This window comes from Castor canadensis, chromosome 17 (assembly GCF_047511655.1).
Source record: "Castor canadensis chromosome 17, mCasCan1.hap1v2, whole genome shotgun sequence".
Lineage (NCBI taxonomy): Eukaryota > Metazoa > Chordata > Mammalia > Rodentia > Castoridae > Castor > Castor canadensis.
Window position 1 is genome coordinate 50,980,275 of NC_133402.1, and position 14,974 is coordinate 50,995,248.

General features: G+C 37.7%; 1 protein-coding gene across 10 annotated transcripts in view; it reads left to right on the forward strand.

Annotated features, from left to right (window-relative positions):
• Dock3 (dedicator of cytokinesis 3) overlaps positions 1-14,974 on the forward strand; it is a 561,871-nt gene that overhangs the window by 501,753 nt on the left and 45,144 nt on the right. For all 10 annotated transcript variants that reach the window (XM_074059333.1, XM_074059340.1, XM_074059334.1 and 7 more), the window contains 2 exons: positions 434-582; positions 14,149-14,234. In XM_074059333.1, the coding sequence (XP_073915434.1) occupies positions 434-582; positions 14,149-14,234 (235 nt within the window). The remainder of the gene's footprint in view (positions 1-433; positions 583-14,148; positions 14,235-14,974) is intronic.

Below are 14,974 nucleotides of genomic sequence, written 5' to 3' on the forward strand. Positions count from 1 at the left end.
TATTACACATTACTTAGAAATTCCATTCTGTCCAGAATAGCAAACACTATTCTTTGACCTCAGAGATTTTCAGGTAGTTTGTGGAACCTTTAAGGAAATTATTTGAAAAGGCAATTTTGTACCTGCTGAATATTTACTTAGGTAGGCCAGTTTTACCCATCAACTCTAAAAAGCTGAGAGTACCTCAGAAAACCATAGAGACAGATGATTTAGAAGCTTCCAGAAATGTTTAGTGGTGATTGTTTTGGTTTTCAGTGCTGAAAACACTAAAGATAGTGATTGAACCCCAGGCTGTGCTAGGCAAACACTCTGCCACAAGCTTCTTTCCCATCCTCAGTATAAATCATACCATATGTTGTGGCCCCACTTGGGAATCTTCCATAGAAGGGTCAAAGAAGTCATGCACTAATACCTGTTGGGTTTTATTGTTCAGGTGAACATAAGATCCACTTTATTCCGGGAATGATCGGTCCTTTCCTGGGTGTGACTCTGGTCCCACAGCCAGAAGTGCGGAATATCATGATCCCCATCTTTCACGACATGATGGACTGGGAGCAGAGGAAAAATGGCAACTTCAAACAGGTAAAATGGCACTTCACAGTGTTCAGGCTGCTGTCCTCTGGAATAAACCCATTCTTCCTGTGGGGATGGGCTGTAGTATGGCCATCTTGAATTCTCTTAAAGGGTTTTCTGTTACTTGCTGGATTTGTAGACTTGTAGATTATCTTCATCAAGTTAGAGGCCAGAAAAGAATCAGAGGAAAGGAATGAATATCATGTAGAAGGAACTTTCTGATGGAAAAAATAATAACCAAGACTGTACCCTCCTAGTTTCACTCAGAAGTTGACCCTGGAAGCCTGTTGTCCTCCTCCACTGTATAGTCCAGGCATTTCTAAGACTGGAGCCAGACCAGATGACTTCTTATGGCTCGGAGTAGCAGGATTTCATAGACTATGCATCTAAAAGATGTTTATGACTGAGTACTTCAAGTTGTCCCTTTGTGCAGTTCTTCTGCCAACACTGAGGTGGAGGAGATGATCCCTGCCTTTATTTCTGTGGCTCCAAGGAGTAGTACTAGGACTAATAGAGGGGCCATTGTTAGGAAAGCCAATTTTAGCTAATAAAAGAAATAATTTGTTAGCGGCACAAGTATCCACTGTAATCTGCCCTGCTTTGGGAGATGAGAATTCATCTTTGTTGTTGATCTTGGGAGCAGAGCTCCCAGGAAAAGAAAATTCTGCATTTGGTTAAAGAATTATGCCAGTTCCTCACTAAACTCCTTCCCGACCTGTGATTCTGGTATGAACCAGTGGTCTTAGGATGGGTGAGTGTAACAGTGAGCAAACCAGGAAAATGGTAATTTTTAAATATATCTCTTTTTTAAATTTATAGACAATAAAATTTACTCTTGGGGTAGGAACAGGTAATACTGGGGTTTGAACTCAAGGCTTACTAGGCAGGTGCTTTACCACTTGAGCTGCACCCTCAGCCCATAGTTCACTGTTTTTTACTTATGGTTCAACAAGTTTTGGCAAATGCATAGAGCTGAGTTACCACTAGTTCAGTCAAGATTTTTTAAATTCCTAAAAGTTCTGTCTTGCTGTCCCTTTCTTGTCAAGCCCTTCCTCTACTCTTAACCAAAGCAGCCACCAATCTGCTCTCCATCAATATAGTTGTGCCTTTTCCAGAAATGTCATATAGGTAGAATCAGATTGCCTTTTGAGAATTTCTTCTTTCACTTAGCATAATGGTATAAAAGGTTCATCCATGTTATTGCATGTATCAATAGTGTTTTCTACTATGAGCAGTAGGTCACTCATTCACCATTTGAAAGACTTTATGAATAAAGGTGCTGAATCATTTTTACAAGTTTTTATAAGAATATAAAACTTTAATTATCAGGCACCAGTGGCTCACACCTTTAATCCTAGCTACTTAAGAGATTGAGATCAGGAGGATCATGGTTTGAGGCCAGCCTAAGCAATTAGTTCATAAGCCCTGCATGTCCAAAATAACCAGAGCAAAATGGACTGGAGGTGTGGCTCAACTAATAGAGCACAAAGCCCTATGTTCAAACCCCACTCCCACCAAAAAAAAACTTTCATTTTCCTTGAATGAATACCTAAGAGTAGAATTGTGGGGTCTTGTGATAAATGTATGTTTAGCTTTATAGAAAGCTATTAAACTGTTTTCCAAAATGGCCGTACCACATAAAGCCATGCAGCTACAGCCACGTGATTTTTAACAAAGGTGCCCAAAATATACAATGGAAAAAGACAGTCTCTTCAACAAATGTTGTTGGGAAAACTGGACATCTGCATGTAGGCTGAAACAAGATCATGTCTTTCACCCTGTACAAATATAAATTCCGAGTGGATCAAGGACCTTAATTATAAGGCCTGAGACTGAAACTACTACAGAAAAGAGTAGGGAATACACTGGAATTAATAGGCATAGGCAATAACTTCCTAAATAAAACTCTAATGGCCTAGCAATTAAGAGAAAGGATTGACAAATGTGACTACATGAAACTAAAAATCTTCTGTACAACAAAGAAAATGGTCACCAGACTGAAGAGGCATCCCACAGAATGGGAGAAAAATCTTTGCCAGCTATACTTGTGAAAAGGGATTAATAACCAGAATTTACAGGGACTCAAAAAACTAAACTCCTGAAGAATCAATTACCCAGTGAAGAAATGGGCAAAGGAACTAAACAGAAATTTTTTAAAGGAAGGAGTACAAATGGCAAAAAAACACATGAAGAAATGCTCAACATCCCTGGCCATAAAAGAAAATCAATGAAAACCACATTAAGATTCCACTTCACTCCCATTAGAATGGCTATCATCAAGAACACAAACAATAAATATTAACAAGGATTTGGGGGGAAAGGAGCCCCTACACACTGTTGGTGGGAATGTAAATTAGTAAACCACTATGGAAGGTAGTATGGACGTTTCTCAAAAAACTAAACTACAGTATGATCCAGCAGTACCACTCCTAGGCTTATATGTGGAGGAATATAAGTCAGGATACAATAAACACACTTGAACACCAATGTTTATTGCAACATTATTCACAATAATCAAGCTATGGGAACATACCAGATGCCCTACAACTGATGAATGGATTAAGAAAATATGGTTTCTATATACAATGGAATATTATTCAGCCATAAAAAAGAATGAAATTTTGTCATTCGCAGATAAACAGATGGAACTGGAGAACATCATGTTAAGTGAAATAAATCAGGTTCAGAAAGACAAAGATCACATGTTTTCTCTCATATGTGGAAGATAGATCCCATACAAATAGAAGCATTATCATATATATGATATATGTATCATATATATAAAACATGTTTCCAAAAGTGGGACTGTTAGAGAAAACTAAGGAAGGAGGAAGAGAATGATCAAGAGTGAATAATATTGAAATACATGACATCTGTATAGGAACAAAACACAACAAAGTGCACCAAAAACTGTTGAACAATACAAGGTAGGGGGAAAAGGGTAAGAAAGAGTAATAGGAGGGGGTTAGACTGATTAAAGCACAATATATTTACAGGTAAAATACTAAGGCAGAACCCCACTGAACAATGAACAGACATGTTAACAATGAAGAATGGGAATGTAAATGGGTCATGTTTAGAGGAGGGTAAGAATGGGAGAGAAGAGTAAATGAAGGACAGTGAATGTGGTTGAGGTACTTTCTATACAAATGTATAAATATGGAAAATTGAAAGTCATTTTAAGAAGGGGAATGGGGGAAGAGTGAGAATAATGGAGGGAATAAACCAAACCAGTATGTGATATATGTATCTATGGAAATGTCACAATAAAGCCCTCTATATAACTATCATATACTAATACAAACATTTAAAATTTTTAAAGTCTGAATGCAAGCTAGAGCAACTGCCACTCTGGAAAAAAATTTGGAGGCTTCTTAAAAATCTAAATATAGATCTACCATATGATCCAGCAATCCAACTCCTGGGGATATACCTAAAGGAAAGCAACACAGGTTACTCCAAAGGCACCTGCACACCCATGTTTATTGCAGCGCTATTCACAATAGCCAATTTATGGAAACAACCAAGGTACCCTACTACTGATGAATGGATGCCCCACTCCAGAGGAACTAATACAGAAACCTTAAAGCAACAGAGGTCAACACAAGAAGGGGATCAGGAACCAGTGTAAAGATCAGTTAGAGATGAAGCAACTTGGGCTGTAACATATTTGTACATGGAAGCAATGCTAGGAGTCTCGCTGTATAACTATCCTTAACTCAACTAGCAAAAATGCTTTGTCTTTCTTATTACTGTTTATACTCTCTCTTCAACATAATTAGAGATAAGGGCAGAACAGGTTCTGCCTGGAAGTGAGGGGAGAGGGGGAAAGAGGATGGGGGGCAGGAGGCAGGGGGGGAGAAATGACCCAAACAATGTATGCACATGTGAATAAATGAATAAAATAAAATTAAATAAATAAAGAAAAAAGAAATAAAATTTTTAAAGTCTGTACCACTTTGAAGTCCCCAGTACCAGCATATGAGAGTTCCAGTTGCTGCATATACTAATAGTATTGTTCATGTCATTCTGATAGATACGTAGATATATTTCATTGTGGTTTTAATTGCCATTTCCCTAATTACTAATGGTGCTGTGCATCTTTTCACATGCTTATCTACCATCTTTATATTTCTTTGGTGAAATGATTATTCAAACTTTTTCACTTTCACTTGGATTGTTTGTTTCCTAACATTGTTAAGTGGTTTATTTGTTTTTATTGTGTGGGATTTTCATAGACAGTCTCAGTAGGTAACCAATGCTAGCCTTGAACTCCCTATCAAAATCATGATCCTGCTGCCTCAGCTTCCACAGTGCTGGGATTAAAGGTGTATACCACCATGCCTGGCTCAACTACTGTTCAATTTTAGGGGTTCTTTATATATCCTGGATATAAGTCCTTTGTTGAATATGATTTATGAATATTTTTCTCAAAGTCTTTAGCATATCTTATTTACTAAATAGTACCTTTCATAGAACAAAAGTTTTTATGAAGTCCAATATCAGTATTTTTCTTTTGTAGATCATGTTTTGGGGGTTTTTTGTTTGTTTGTTTTTTTCTTTTGACAGCACTGGGGTTTGAACTCAGGGCCTCATGCTTGCTAGTCAATTGCTGTACCACTTGAGCCACTCTGCCAGCCCAGATCATGCTTTGGGGACAATATCTAAGAACTGTCTGCCTAATGAAGGAGCACAAAATTTTTTCTGTTTTCTTCTCGAAGTTCATATTTTTACATTTAATTTTTAACTCTATTTAAGTTAATTTGTGTATAAAGTGTGAAGTATGGATCAAAGCTCTTTGGGTAGAGAATTTATGGATATCCAACTATCCAGCACCTTTTGTTGAAAAGACTATCTTTTCCCCTTGGATTATCTTTGTATCTTTGTCAAAACTCAATTAATATGAGGCATGGTGAGGCATACCTTTTATAATCCCAGCACACAGAAGGCAGAGATCAGGAGGATCAAGGTTCAAGGCCAGCCCAAGCAAATAGTTCAAGAGACTCTATCTTGAAAATACCAAACACAAAAAGGGCTGTTGGAGTGGCTCAAGTGATAAGAGAGCCTGCCTAGCAAGCGTGAGGTCCTAAACCCATGCTCTAGTACTGCAAAAAAAAAAGAAAAAATGACTATCAAAGAGCACAAAGTTTCAGTTAGGAGGAATAAATTAGTAATAAATTAGTAATCTGTTGTATAACATGGTGACTCTAGTTAATAATAATATGTTGTATGTTTCAAAGTTGCTTTTAAAAAAGTAGATCTCATCAGGTGCTAGTGGCTTATGCCTATAATCCTAGTACTTGAGAGGCTGAGATTGGGAGGATTGTGGTTCAAGGACAGCTCAGTCAAATAGTTTACAAGACCCAATCTTCAAAATAACCAAAGCAAAATGGATTGGAGGTGTGGCTCAAGCAGTAGAGCAACTGCTTTACAAGTGTAAAGCCCTGATTTCAAACCTAGTCCCATCAAAAGTAAAAAAAGATCTTAGCCATGCATGGTGATGCACACCTAAAGTTACAGCACTCAGGAAGTCAAGGCAAAAGGATCATGAGTCTGAGGCCAGCCTTGGCTACATAGCAGAACCCTGTCTAAAATAAGATTTTAAACTATCACACACACATACACAACCCAGTAAGTAGGTCAGGTGATAGATATGGTAATTACCTTGATTTAATCATTTCATGATATATCAAAACATCATATTGTACCTGACATAGATATAATATATATTCCATTAGTATTATAATATATTCTATTATTTGTCAATTTAAAAACTTTTAATCAATCAATCATGTTTTTGTGAATCTTTCTGGATACTGTTCTTTCCATTGCTTCATATATGATCCACATTACCTTCACTATTATATTGTGTTTACTATTCTAGTTCCTTTTCCTATAAATTTTAGAATTAGCATGTCAGTTTCCACAAACAAAAAAATACTTCTGGAATTTTTATTGAGATTACATAGATAAAATTAGGAAGAATTAACATTTTAATACTGAGTCTTCTAGTCCGTGAAGAAGACTTTCCATGTCCTTAAGTATTCTTTGATTTCTTTCTCAGTGTTTTATAGGAGTTTTTTCATTTGTTTTATTTTTGTTTTTGTGATGCAAGACTTGAACCCAGGGCTTCATGAATGTTAGGTAGGCACTCCACCACTTTGCTACATTCCCAGTCCTGGTGTTTTGTTCTATTAGCATACAGATCTCATACATAATATTGTTAAATTTATATATAAGTATGTTCTTGGATTTTTGGTGTTACTACAAGTGATTCCAATTTGTTTTCCAGTTGTTTGTTGCTAGTATAAAGAAATACAATTGAATTTTGTATGTTAACCTTATGTACTAAACTCATTTGTTAGTTCTAGAAGCTTTTTTTTGTAAGTTCCTTGGGATTTTATATTAAACAATCAAGTCATCTGTGAAGAGACAGTTTCATTTTTTCCTTTCTAATCTGTGTATCTCTTATTTCTTGCATAATTACATCAGCTAAGACCTCCAGGTATTAAATAAGAGTGATGTTAATAAACAAACTTGTCTTGCTCTTAGGGGAAGGCCCTGAATATTTCACTATTAAATACAGTGCTAGATCTAGATTTCTTTTTAAATCAATGTTCAGAATATTTAAGATAACTCCATTTTGGGAGTGTGCAACTCTAATGCCTCCGAACTTTGGGAAATTCCAAAAAAGAACCATGGCTTTTCTGTGTTGTCACAGCCTGTGCCTTCTAATTGTACAAAACACACAACTACTTGATGTGCAAAAGTCCAGTTACTCAGAAGTATATGACATTGCAGAATTAGACTGTGGGCCATCTGAGTCTACTAAAAGACAAACTGAGCTATATTTCACCATCACTAACACTGAATAAAGAGGTTTCATTTTGTGAAAAACTAAATGAAATGAAACTAAATGAAAAACATTGGAGCTCATGTTTCAAGACTCAGGTCAGGAGCTGTGTTCTTTTTCCTAATAAAACTTTCATGAATAATTAATGTGCAGCAAGCCAAGTAAACTTTGTTGTACTTAGAAAAAAATATTTCTGTGCTTCCATTTGTCATCAAATATTATAAAATGGACATCTACTCTTTTAATCCCCACATTTCCACCTTCTGTCCTCCCATCAATTCAGTTAACTCTATATTCCACACACATCTTTGAAAGTACCCTCTTGAAGGTCAACCAAAACCTTTGAATCACCAAAATTCAAGGACATTTTGGTCCTGATTTTGATTGTGCTTTTCACAGTTTTGGCACTGTCACTACTCCTATTTCTTACTGTAGCCTTTTTCCTATGGCTACTGAAATTGTAGTTTTATAATTTTTAAGTAATACCAAAAGTAAAAGAATTAAAAATCTGACCATTCAAAAAAGCAGAGCAAGGTGGCAAATTAGAAGCTTCCTACATGTGACTCCATGAATAAGAAAAAGGAGAAACTATTCCAAAGAGAAAAAGAGAGGAAAAGCATGGGGAATCATGAAAGAGGTGACAAGATGTTAATAAATAAATAAAAACATGGAGAAACAGAAAAGATATGAAGATAAAAGTAGGAAACAGTCCACATCTCCAACTCTGCCTCCCTGGGTTGTAGGGAGCCAAAGCCACAATCATAAGGTAAGCTAGGCAAACCTGAGACAACAGACTGGCAGACCTAGCCACAGGATAAGCCCACAGTCCTCACAAGCCTTAAATCCACTAGGGGGATTTGGTGTGACGTTTCCTCCTTTAAGACCGACTAGCATTGGCTACAAGAGCCTTTTTTTTTTGTACCCTCTATCTCATAGTGCTATACTGTCTTGAGATAGGTTGTTGTTTGAGAGTAAGGTACTCTGAGGACCTGAAAACAAGGAACAATTGCAGCTCAGGGAGCCTTGGCAAAAACCCCACCTAAGTGTCTGGGTGGGAGACAGCCATGAGAGGTTGTTACATAGAGAAAGAGGTCTGACATGGACCCAATAGGAAGTTTCAACATCAGAGAGCACAGGCAGTAAAGGTCACAGTGGTTGGGGGCTCCACCCTTTGTAACAGAAGCAATCCCTATCACCTGAGGATCACTGCAGAAGCAGAGCTCTGAGCCTGTGGCTGGCAGATTGTTCAGCCTCCAGAGCTGCCTCACTGCTCCATGAGTTTTGCCGCCAGGCAAGACTGAGAGATCTGAGCCCAGTTCCCATATATCACTCAATTTCTCCAGCCTCCTTCCTCCCACAGAGAGGGTATATAGTGGTCCAAAAGTCCTAAAACTAGCAGGTAGAGGGCTGAGCTCACCCTGTGCTCCTCCTCCAGTGCAGAACTCAATGATCTGTTTTCTTCTCCCACTCTGTGACATATCTGGGAGACATGCATATCCTTGGACACTTGCTGCCTCTGGGGGCAGGGGGTATGTGGGGCAAGTAGGGACCTGTTCAGCCCACAGGGTACAAAAGGTCATCAGAACTAGTAGCAGCTCTAAGTATACAGAGCATTCTAAAGTGAATGCTTTCCTGAAGCTGACAGCTGACCCTAAACTGGCCTACCCCTGAGCCTGCATAAAGCAACCCCCTGAATAATAGAAGCAAAAAGACTCCAGCAAGTTTTCTTCTCTCTCAGTGATGCTTGGAATCAGGCTTGGTGTCTTGAGTACATGGGCAAATGTTTAGCTACTGAGCTACACCCCCAGCCCAGTGGTGAAAAACTATGCCTTGACCCTACAATCCAGTCCTTCCATAAACATTGAGAATACTTCAAATGTAAGAACACAGGTAATTAAAACCTCCAACAGCTTGGTCTCAGATAATATAAATCTCAATGTAGAAACACAAGAAATATAAAAAACTGCAACATTACTCCTCCAAAAGTCAACAGTTCCACAATATTGAACTCCAGTGATAGTGAAGTAGAATTCAAAAGAATAATTATAACAATGATCAATGAAGCCAGAAGTGATGGTGTACACCTGTAATCCCAGCTCCTCAGGAGGCAGAGGCAGGAGGATCAATTCCAATCCATGCAAAGGTAGTGAGACCCTGTGTAATAAACAAGATAAAAACAAAAGATCTGACCTGGAGCATAGTGCAAATAGTAGAGCACTTGAAGCATGAGGCCCTGGGTTCAATCCCCAGTGCCAAAACAAAAACAAAAACAAAAAAACACCCTAAGTTGAAAGCCTCACAAATAGACTGGATCAAAAGACGGAGGGAAGGGAAAGAGACATAGAGGACATAGTCAATAAATTTATAGTAGAAAATTTCCCAAATGTTATAGTTAAAACATTAGATATACAGAACAAACAAAATAATGAAAGCTGAAAGACATAAGCCCCAAGTCACCTATAAAGGCAAACCCACCAAATAAAAGCAGATTTCTCAGCAAAAACTCTGAAAGCCAGGAGGGCATGCAATGATGTACTTCAAACCCTGAAAGAAAATAACTGCCAACCTAGATTACTGAATCCAGCAAAGCTGTACTTCATAGTTGAAGTAGAAATAAAAACCTTCCCTAGTAAACTAAAGGACTTAATGACTACTAAGCCAGCAATGCAAAAGATACTTAAAGGAAACCTAACATCCAGGAAGATAAACAATAACCAATACAGAAAAGAATATATCTCAAAAGAGTAGATTACAAAACAACAAAATGGCATGATTTACTACATACCTTTTAATAATAACTCTGAATGTTAATGGTTTTTCTCCAGTTAAAAAACAGACTGAATGATTGAATTTAAAAAAAAAAAGATCCAAGTACTTGCCTTCGAGAAATGCACCTCACTGTCAAAGACAAGCATAGTATAAAAGTAAAAGGATAGAAAAAAGATATTCTAAGCAAATGAAAACTGAAAGCAAGTAGGAATAGCTATACTCATATTTGAAAACAGATTACAAACCTGTAAGAAGGAACAAAAAATACTTCATATTGGTAACAGTTCATCCAGATAACAATTGTTAAAAATATATGCACCACATGTCTGTACACTTTCATTAAACAAACAGTACTGGACATAAGATCCAGCCATACCACTTTGGGGTATATTCCCAAAAGAAAGTCAGCTTACTATATAGACACCTAAAGACCCATCTTTCATGGCACTATTCTAATAGTCAAATTATGGAATCAATCTAAGCACTCATCAACGGATGAATGAATAAAGAAAATGTGGTATATATACACAGTAGAGTTTTAGCCATTAAGAAAAAAGAAAGTGTATCATTTGCTGGAAAATGGATGAAACTGGAGATTATCATGTTAAGTGAAATAAGCCAGTCCCAAAGACAGTTTTGCATGTTTTCTGTCATTTGTGGATGCTTGGGAAAAATAAAAGACAAAAATTCTTTTAAAGTTATGAAAGGAAAATGGAAAATACTAAGGAGGTGGAAGGGGAAGGAAAAAATGGAAGAAGGAAGAGGGAGAAGATACAGTAATAAAAGGGGTAACTATGATCAAAGTACATTATATTCATGTATGGAAGTATCATAATGAAGCCCCTTACTATGTGTGATTTAAAGATTTAAAATGCAAGTAAGCTAAAATGCAAATTTTGAAATCATATTCTTAGCATTGTTAGTAACCGGGGAGACAGCTTATATCTTTTTTTAGACTTTTCCTTCAATATATAGACATTTTTAATTTTAAAAAATGGAATTGTTGTTGCCAGGTGCAAGTGGCTCATGCCAGTAATCCTAGCTACTAGAGAGGCAGAGATCAGGAGGACCACAGTATGAAGCCAACCCAAGTAAATAGTTCACGAGACCCTATCTCGAAAAATCCATCACAGAAAAAGGCTGGTGGAGTGGCTCAAAGTGGTAGGCACTGAGTTCAAGTCACAGTACCACACACAAAAAAGAGATGGACTTGTATATATTGCTTTATAATACCCTTTCTGATAGCAACTTGTCTTGACTATCTTTTTGTCAGTTAATGCTCCTGTAATAACAGAGGACTGATACAATCAATTTTGAGGCTACATGGCTAGACTACAATGTATTTAGTCAAGATCCTAGTTTTAGGGACTTAGGGTTTTTTTTTCAAACTTTTGCTGTTTACATTTCGAAAAATATTTCCTTAGGTAGATTTCTCAACCTATACTCACTGTATCAAACAGCAAAAATATTTCTTAAGTTTTTATAGCACTACTTCTTGAAACTCACTTGTCTGTTGATTTCTCAGATCCAGATCTGCCCTTTTTCTTTGTATGCCCCATCTGAGCCCTGACAATTCTGAGGTGTGGCAGCTGTTGTCTCTACCTCCCCTACCAGATGATGAGCTATTTTATTTCTCAGAACCCAATGTGGTACCTAAGATATGGTGGGCTCATAGAGATGAAAACCAAAACTAGCAGTCATTGAGCACTTCTCAAGAGCCAGGACATGCTGACATCAAAGAGGAATGTAATTCTCACAAATGAGGAAATTTGAACTTTAATAAGTATTTGCCCAGAACTATGCAGCTGGTTAATGTCACAGGACAAATGTTGAATGAATAACAAGGTGTCTCTTCATGAATATTGCTTCTATAGAACATTACTAATTGTGACATGGATATTTTTGATTAACTTATATTGTTTGACTTGGAGACATTGATTTTGCATGCATTGATCTTCAGTATCCCATGTTTTAAATTTCTCCTAATAATTTCTTCCTTCATAGCTCTACAGAGGTAATAAAGTAATGTCTCCACATCATTCCATCATCATTTCTTTTTCCTAATGCAAAAGTTTTTTAACACTTAGATAGGCATCAGAAGTGCCTGGAGGGCTTATTAAAACACAGATTATGGACTTCCATATCCTCAGCCTGAGTTTCTGATCCATTAGGCTTGAAGAAGTCTGAGTATTTCTACTTTTAACATAAAATCCAAGGCTACTGGCCCAGAGACCCATTTTGAAAACCCTTTGTACACCAATGGACTGCTCTACCCTGTTTGTACTCTTTGTACTCTCTGCTGCTCTGGGTTTCCTCCCCACCTTGGCTGTGTTCTAGGAAGTATAATTTACCTGTACCTCATGTAAGAGAAATCCTTTGTTATCATCAGGCCATTTCCTTGGGAAGCTTGTAGCCAACAAGATAAGACATGCAGTGAACTGGGAGTGAGACACCTTAACTTCTAGACCATATCTACCTGACTTTAGCTCTTTATATGGCCCCAGACAAGTTCCTGCAGAGCCTATTCTCTATACAGAGAGAGCAAGATGGCATTGATCCCAAAGGGCCCCAGTTCTCAAACTTTCTGTTTCCTCTGAAGTGTGTGTTTAAGTAGTTGATTCCTCAAGCCACATAATTAGTGTAGACAGTTCCAGCCCTGACCATGTAACAGGCCACTATTTAAAAAAGGGGGTGGATGATAATATTTATTCATCCATTCTCATTTTTGCTAACGAAATGTCACAGGCCCTAATTGAGTTCAGTGAATTTACTGTTAATTATTCTTTTGTTATTTATCTTTCTTAGGATTCTTTGGTCATATATGGAATGAGAAAATGCTTCCGTTGTATCACATTATTTGATACAGCCATGCCAGAGTTTTTGTTGTCTGTTCGTTTATATGAAATATCTGTATAAATAACATCATCATATCACATTTTAAAGGCTAATGAAGGATAGAAAGGTTTGTTTGACATCACTTACCACTGATTTCTTGCCTCAGGTCAGTGAGGCCTATTAGAAAAGTGGCAGTGGCTGGTCATGGTCATGCATGCCTGTAATCCCAGCATTTAGGAGGCTGAGGCAGGAGAATCACAAACTCAAGCTCAGCCTAGCCTACATAAGGAGATCCTGTCTCAAAAAAAAAAAATAGGGTTAGGATTGTAGTTCAGTGGTAGAGTGCTTACCTAGCATGTGCAAGGTCCTTGGTTCAATCCTTAGCACCACAAAAAAAAAAAAGGAAGGAAGGGGAGAAGACAGGAGAGATAAAAAGAAAGGAAGAAATGAAAAGAGGGAGGTAGAGACAGACAGGCAAAGGCCTCTTTTAGATCCAAAACAATTTTGTTGGGAGACCTTCCTAATTGGGGAAGGCAAGGTAGTTTCTTAATGCTCTAGATGAGATCCTGTCTTCCCTGAAATTTATTTGGAGCAAGGTCAAAAATGTCAAAAGCAAGCTGTTGAGTAATCGGGGGAGCAGGGAAATAGAGAAAGAGTAAGTAATAGAGGGAGTTGATCTGATTAAAGTATGATATATATGCATGTGAAACACCAAGGCAAAACCCCTTTGACAATCGTATTAACTTAAAGAAATGAAGGACAGGAACGTAAAACAGGTCCTGTCAAGGAGGATACCAGGGGGAGGGGAGAGAGTAAACAGGGTGAAATGGTAAATGTACTTTGTATGTGTCTATGAAAATAGAATAATGAAACCTGTTGAAAATGTTCTAAGGAGGGAATGGGAGAAAGAGGAAGAATGATGGGAGGGGTGAATCTGTTAAGATACGTTGCAAGCACATATGTAAATATTACAATGAAACCTCTCTGTATAATTTATATATGCTAATAAAAAGAATGTGAAAAGTGGTTTCCCACCATCCTCACCCAGCAAGGGGACTGATAATTTCTCATTCTCTCTCAGAGTTCGGTTTGAATGTATGAAATCTGCTTTCTTTTAGGTGGAGGCTGAGCTGATTGATAAGCTGGACAGCATGGTGTCAGAAGGGAAAGGTGATGAGAGCTACAGGGAGCTCTTCAGCCTGCTGTAAGCTGCCCCCGCCCCAGGGGTCCCACATTTGGGGAGGGAATGAAGTAGACCAGTGAAGGGCAAAGGTGAAACCTATACTGGGCATGCTTCAGAGGTTGGGTTGGGTATCAGGAGAAATGGTTGTTCCTGGTGGTATCAGTGCTCACCTTCTGTCAGTAAGAAAGCCATGACTGGAGGTATGTCTCAAGCAGTAGAGTGCCTGCTTTGCAAGCAAGAACCCTAGTTCAAACCTCAGTCACACCAATAAATCAATTAAATAAATAAATAAATAAGGAAGCAAACTCTCTCATGGATTGTCATGATTGACTGAAGAGCTATGAAGAGACAAGTACTAACTAACTCCTAGATTTTCTGACAGGAAGAAGGTCATTGTTTATCTTCATAGCATGCACTATGTCAAGTTGGGCAAACAGCTCATGAGAAGTCAGTCGGTTTAGGACTGAATACTGGCATTTCCAGGAGTGGAAGATTCTCTTCTAAAAGAGGGGTTCCATATAAATATATATATAATGTATTAATACATTAATAATTATATATATGTGTCACAATAAAACTCTCTATATAACTATCACAAACAAAAATGTCTTTTTTCAAAAATGAAGAACAGGAAAGTAAAACAGGTCTGGTCTGGGGGTTGGTACCAGTGGGTACCAGTAAAACTGGATTGCTGATCCTGAGTTCATGTGCTGGCAAAGTTGATGATTGAAGATGCTGGACCAGGAGTTAAGATTAAAGCA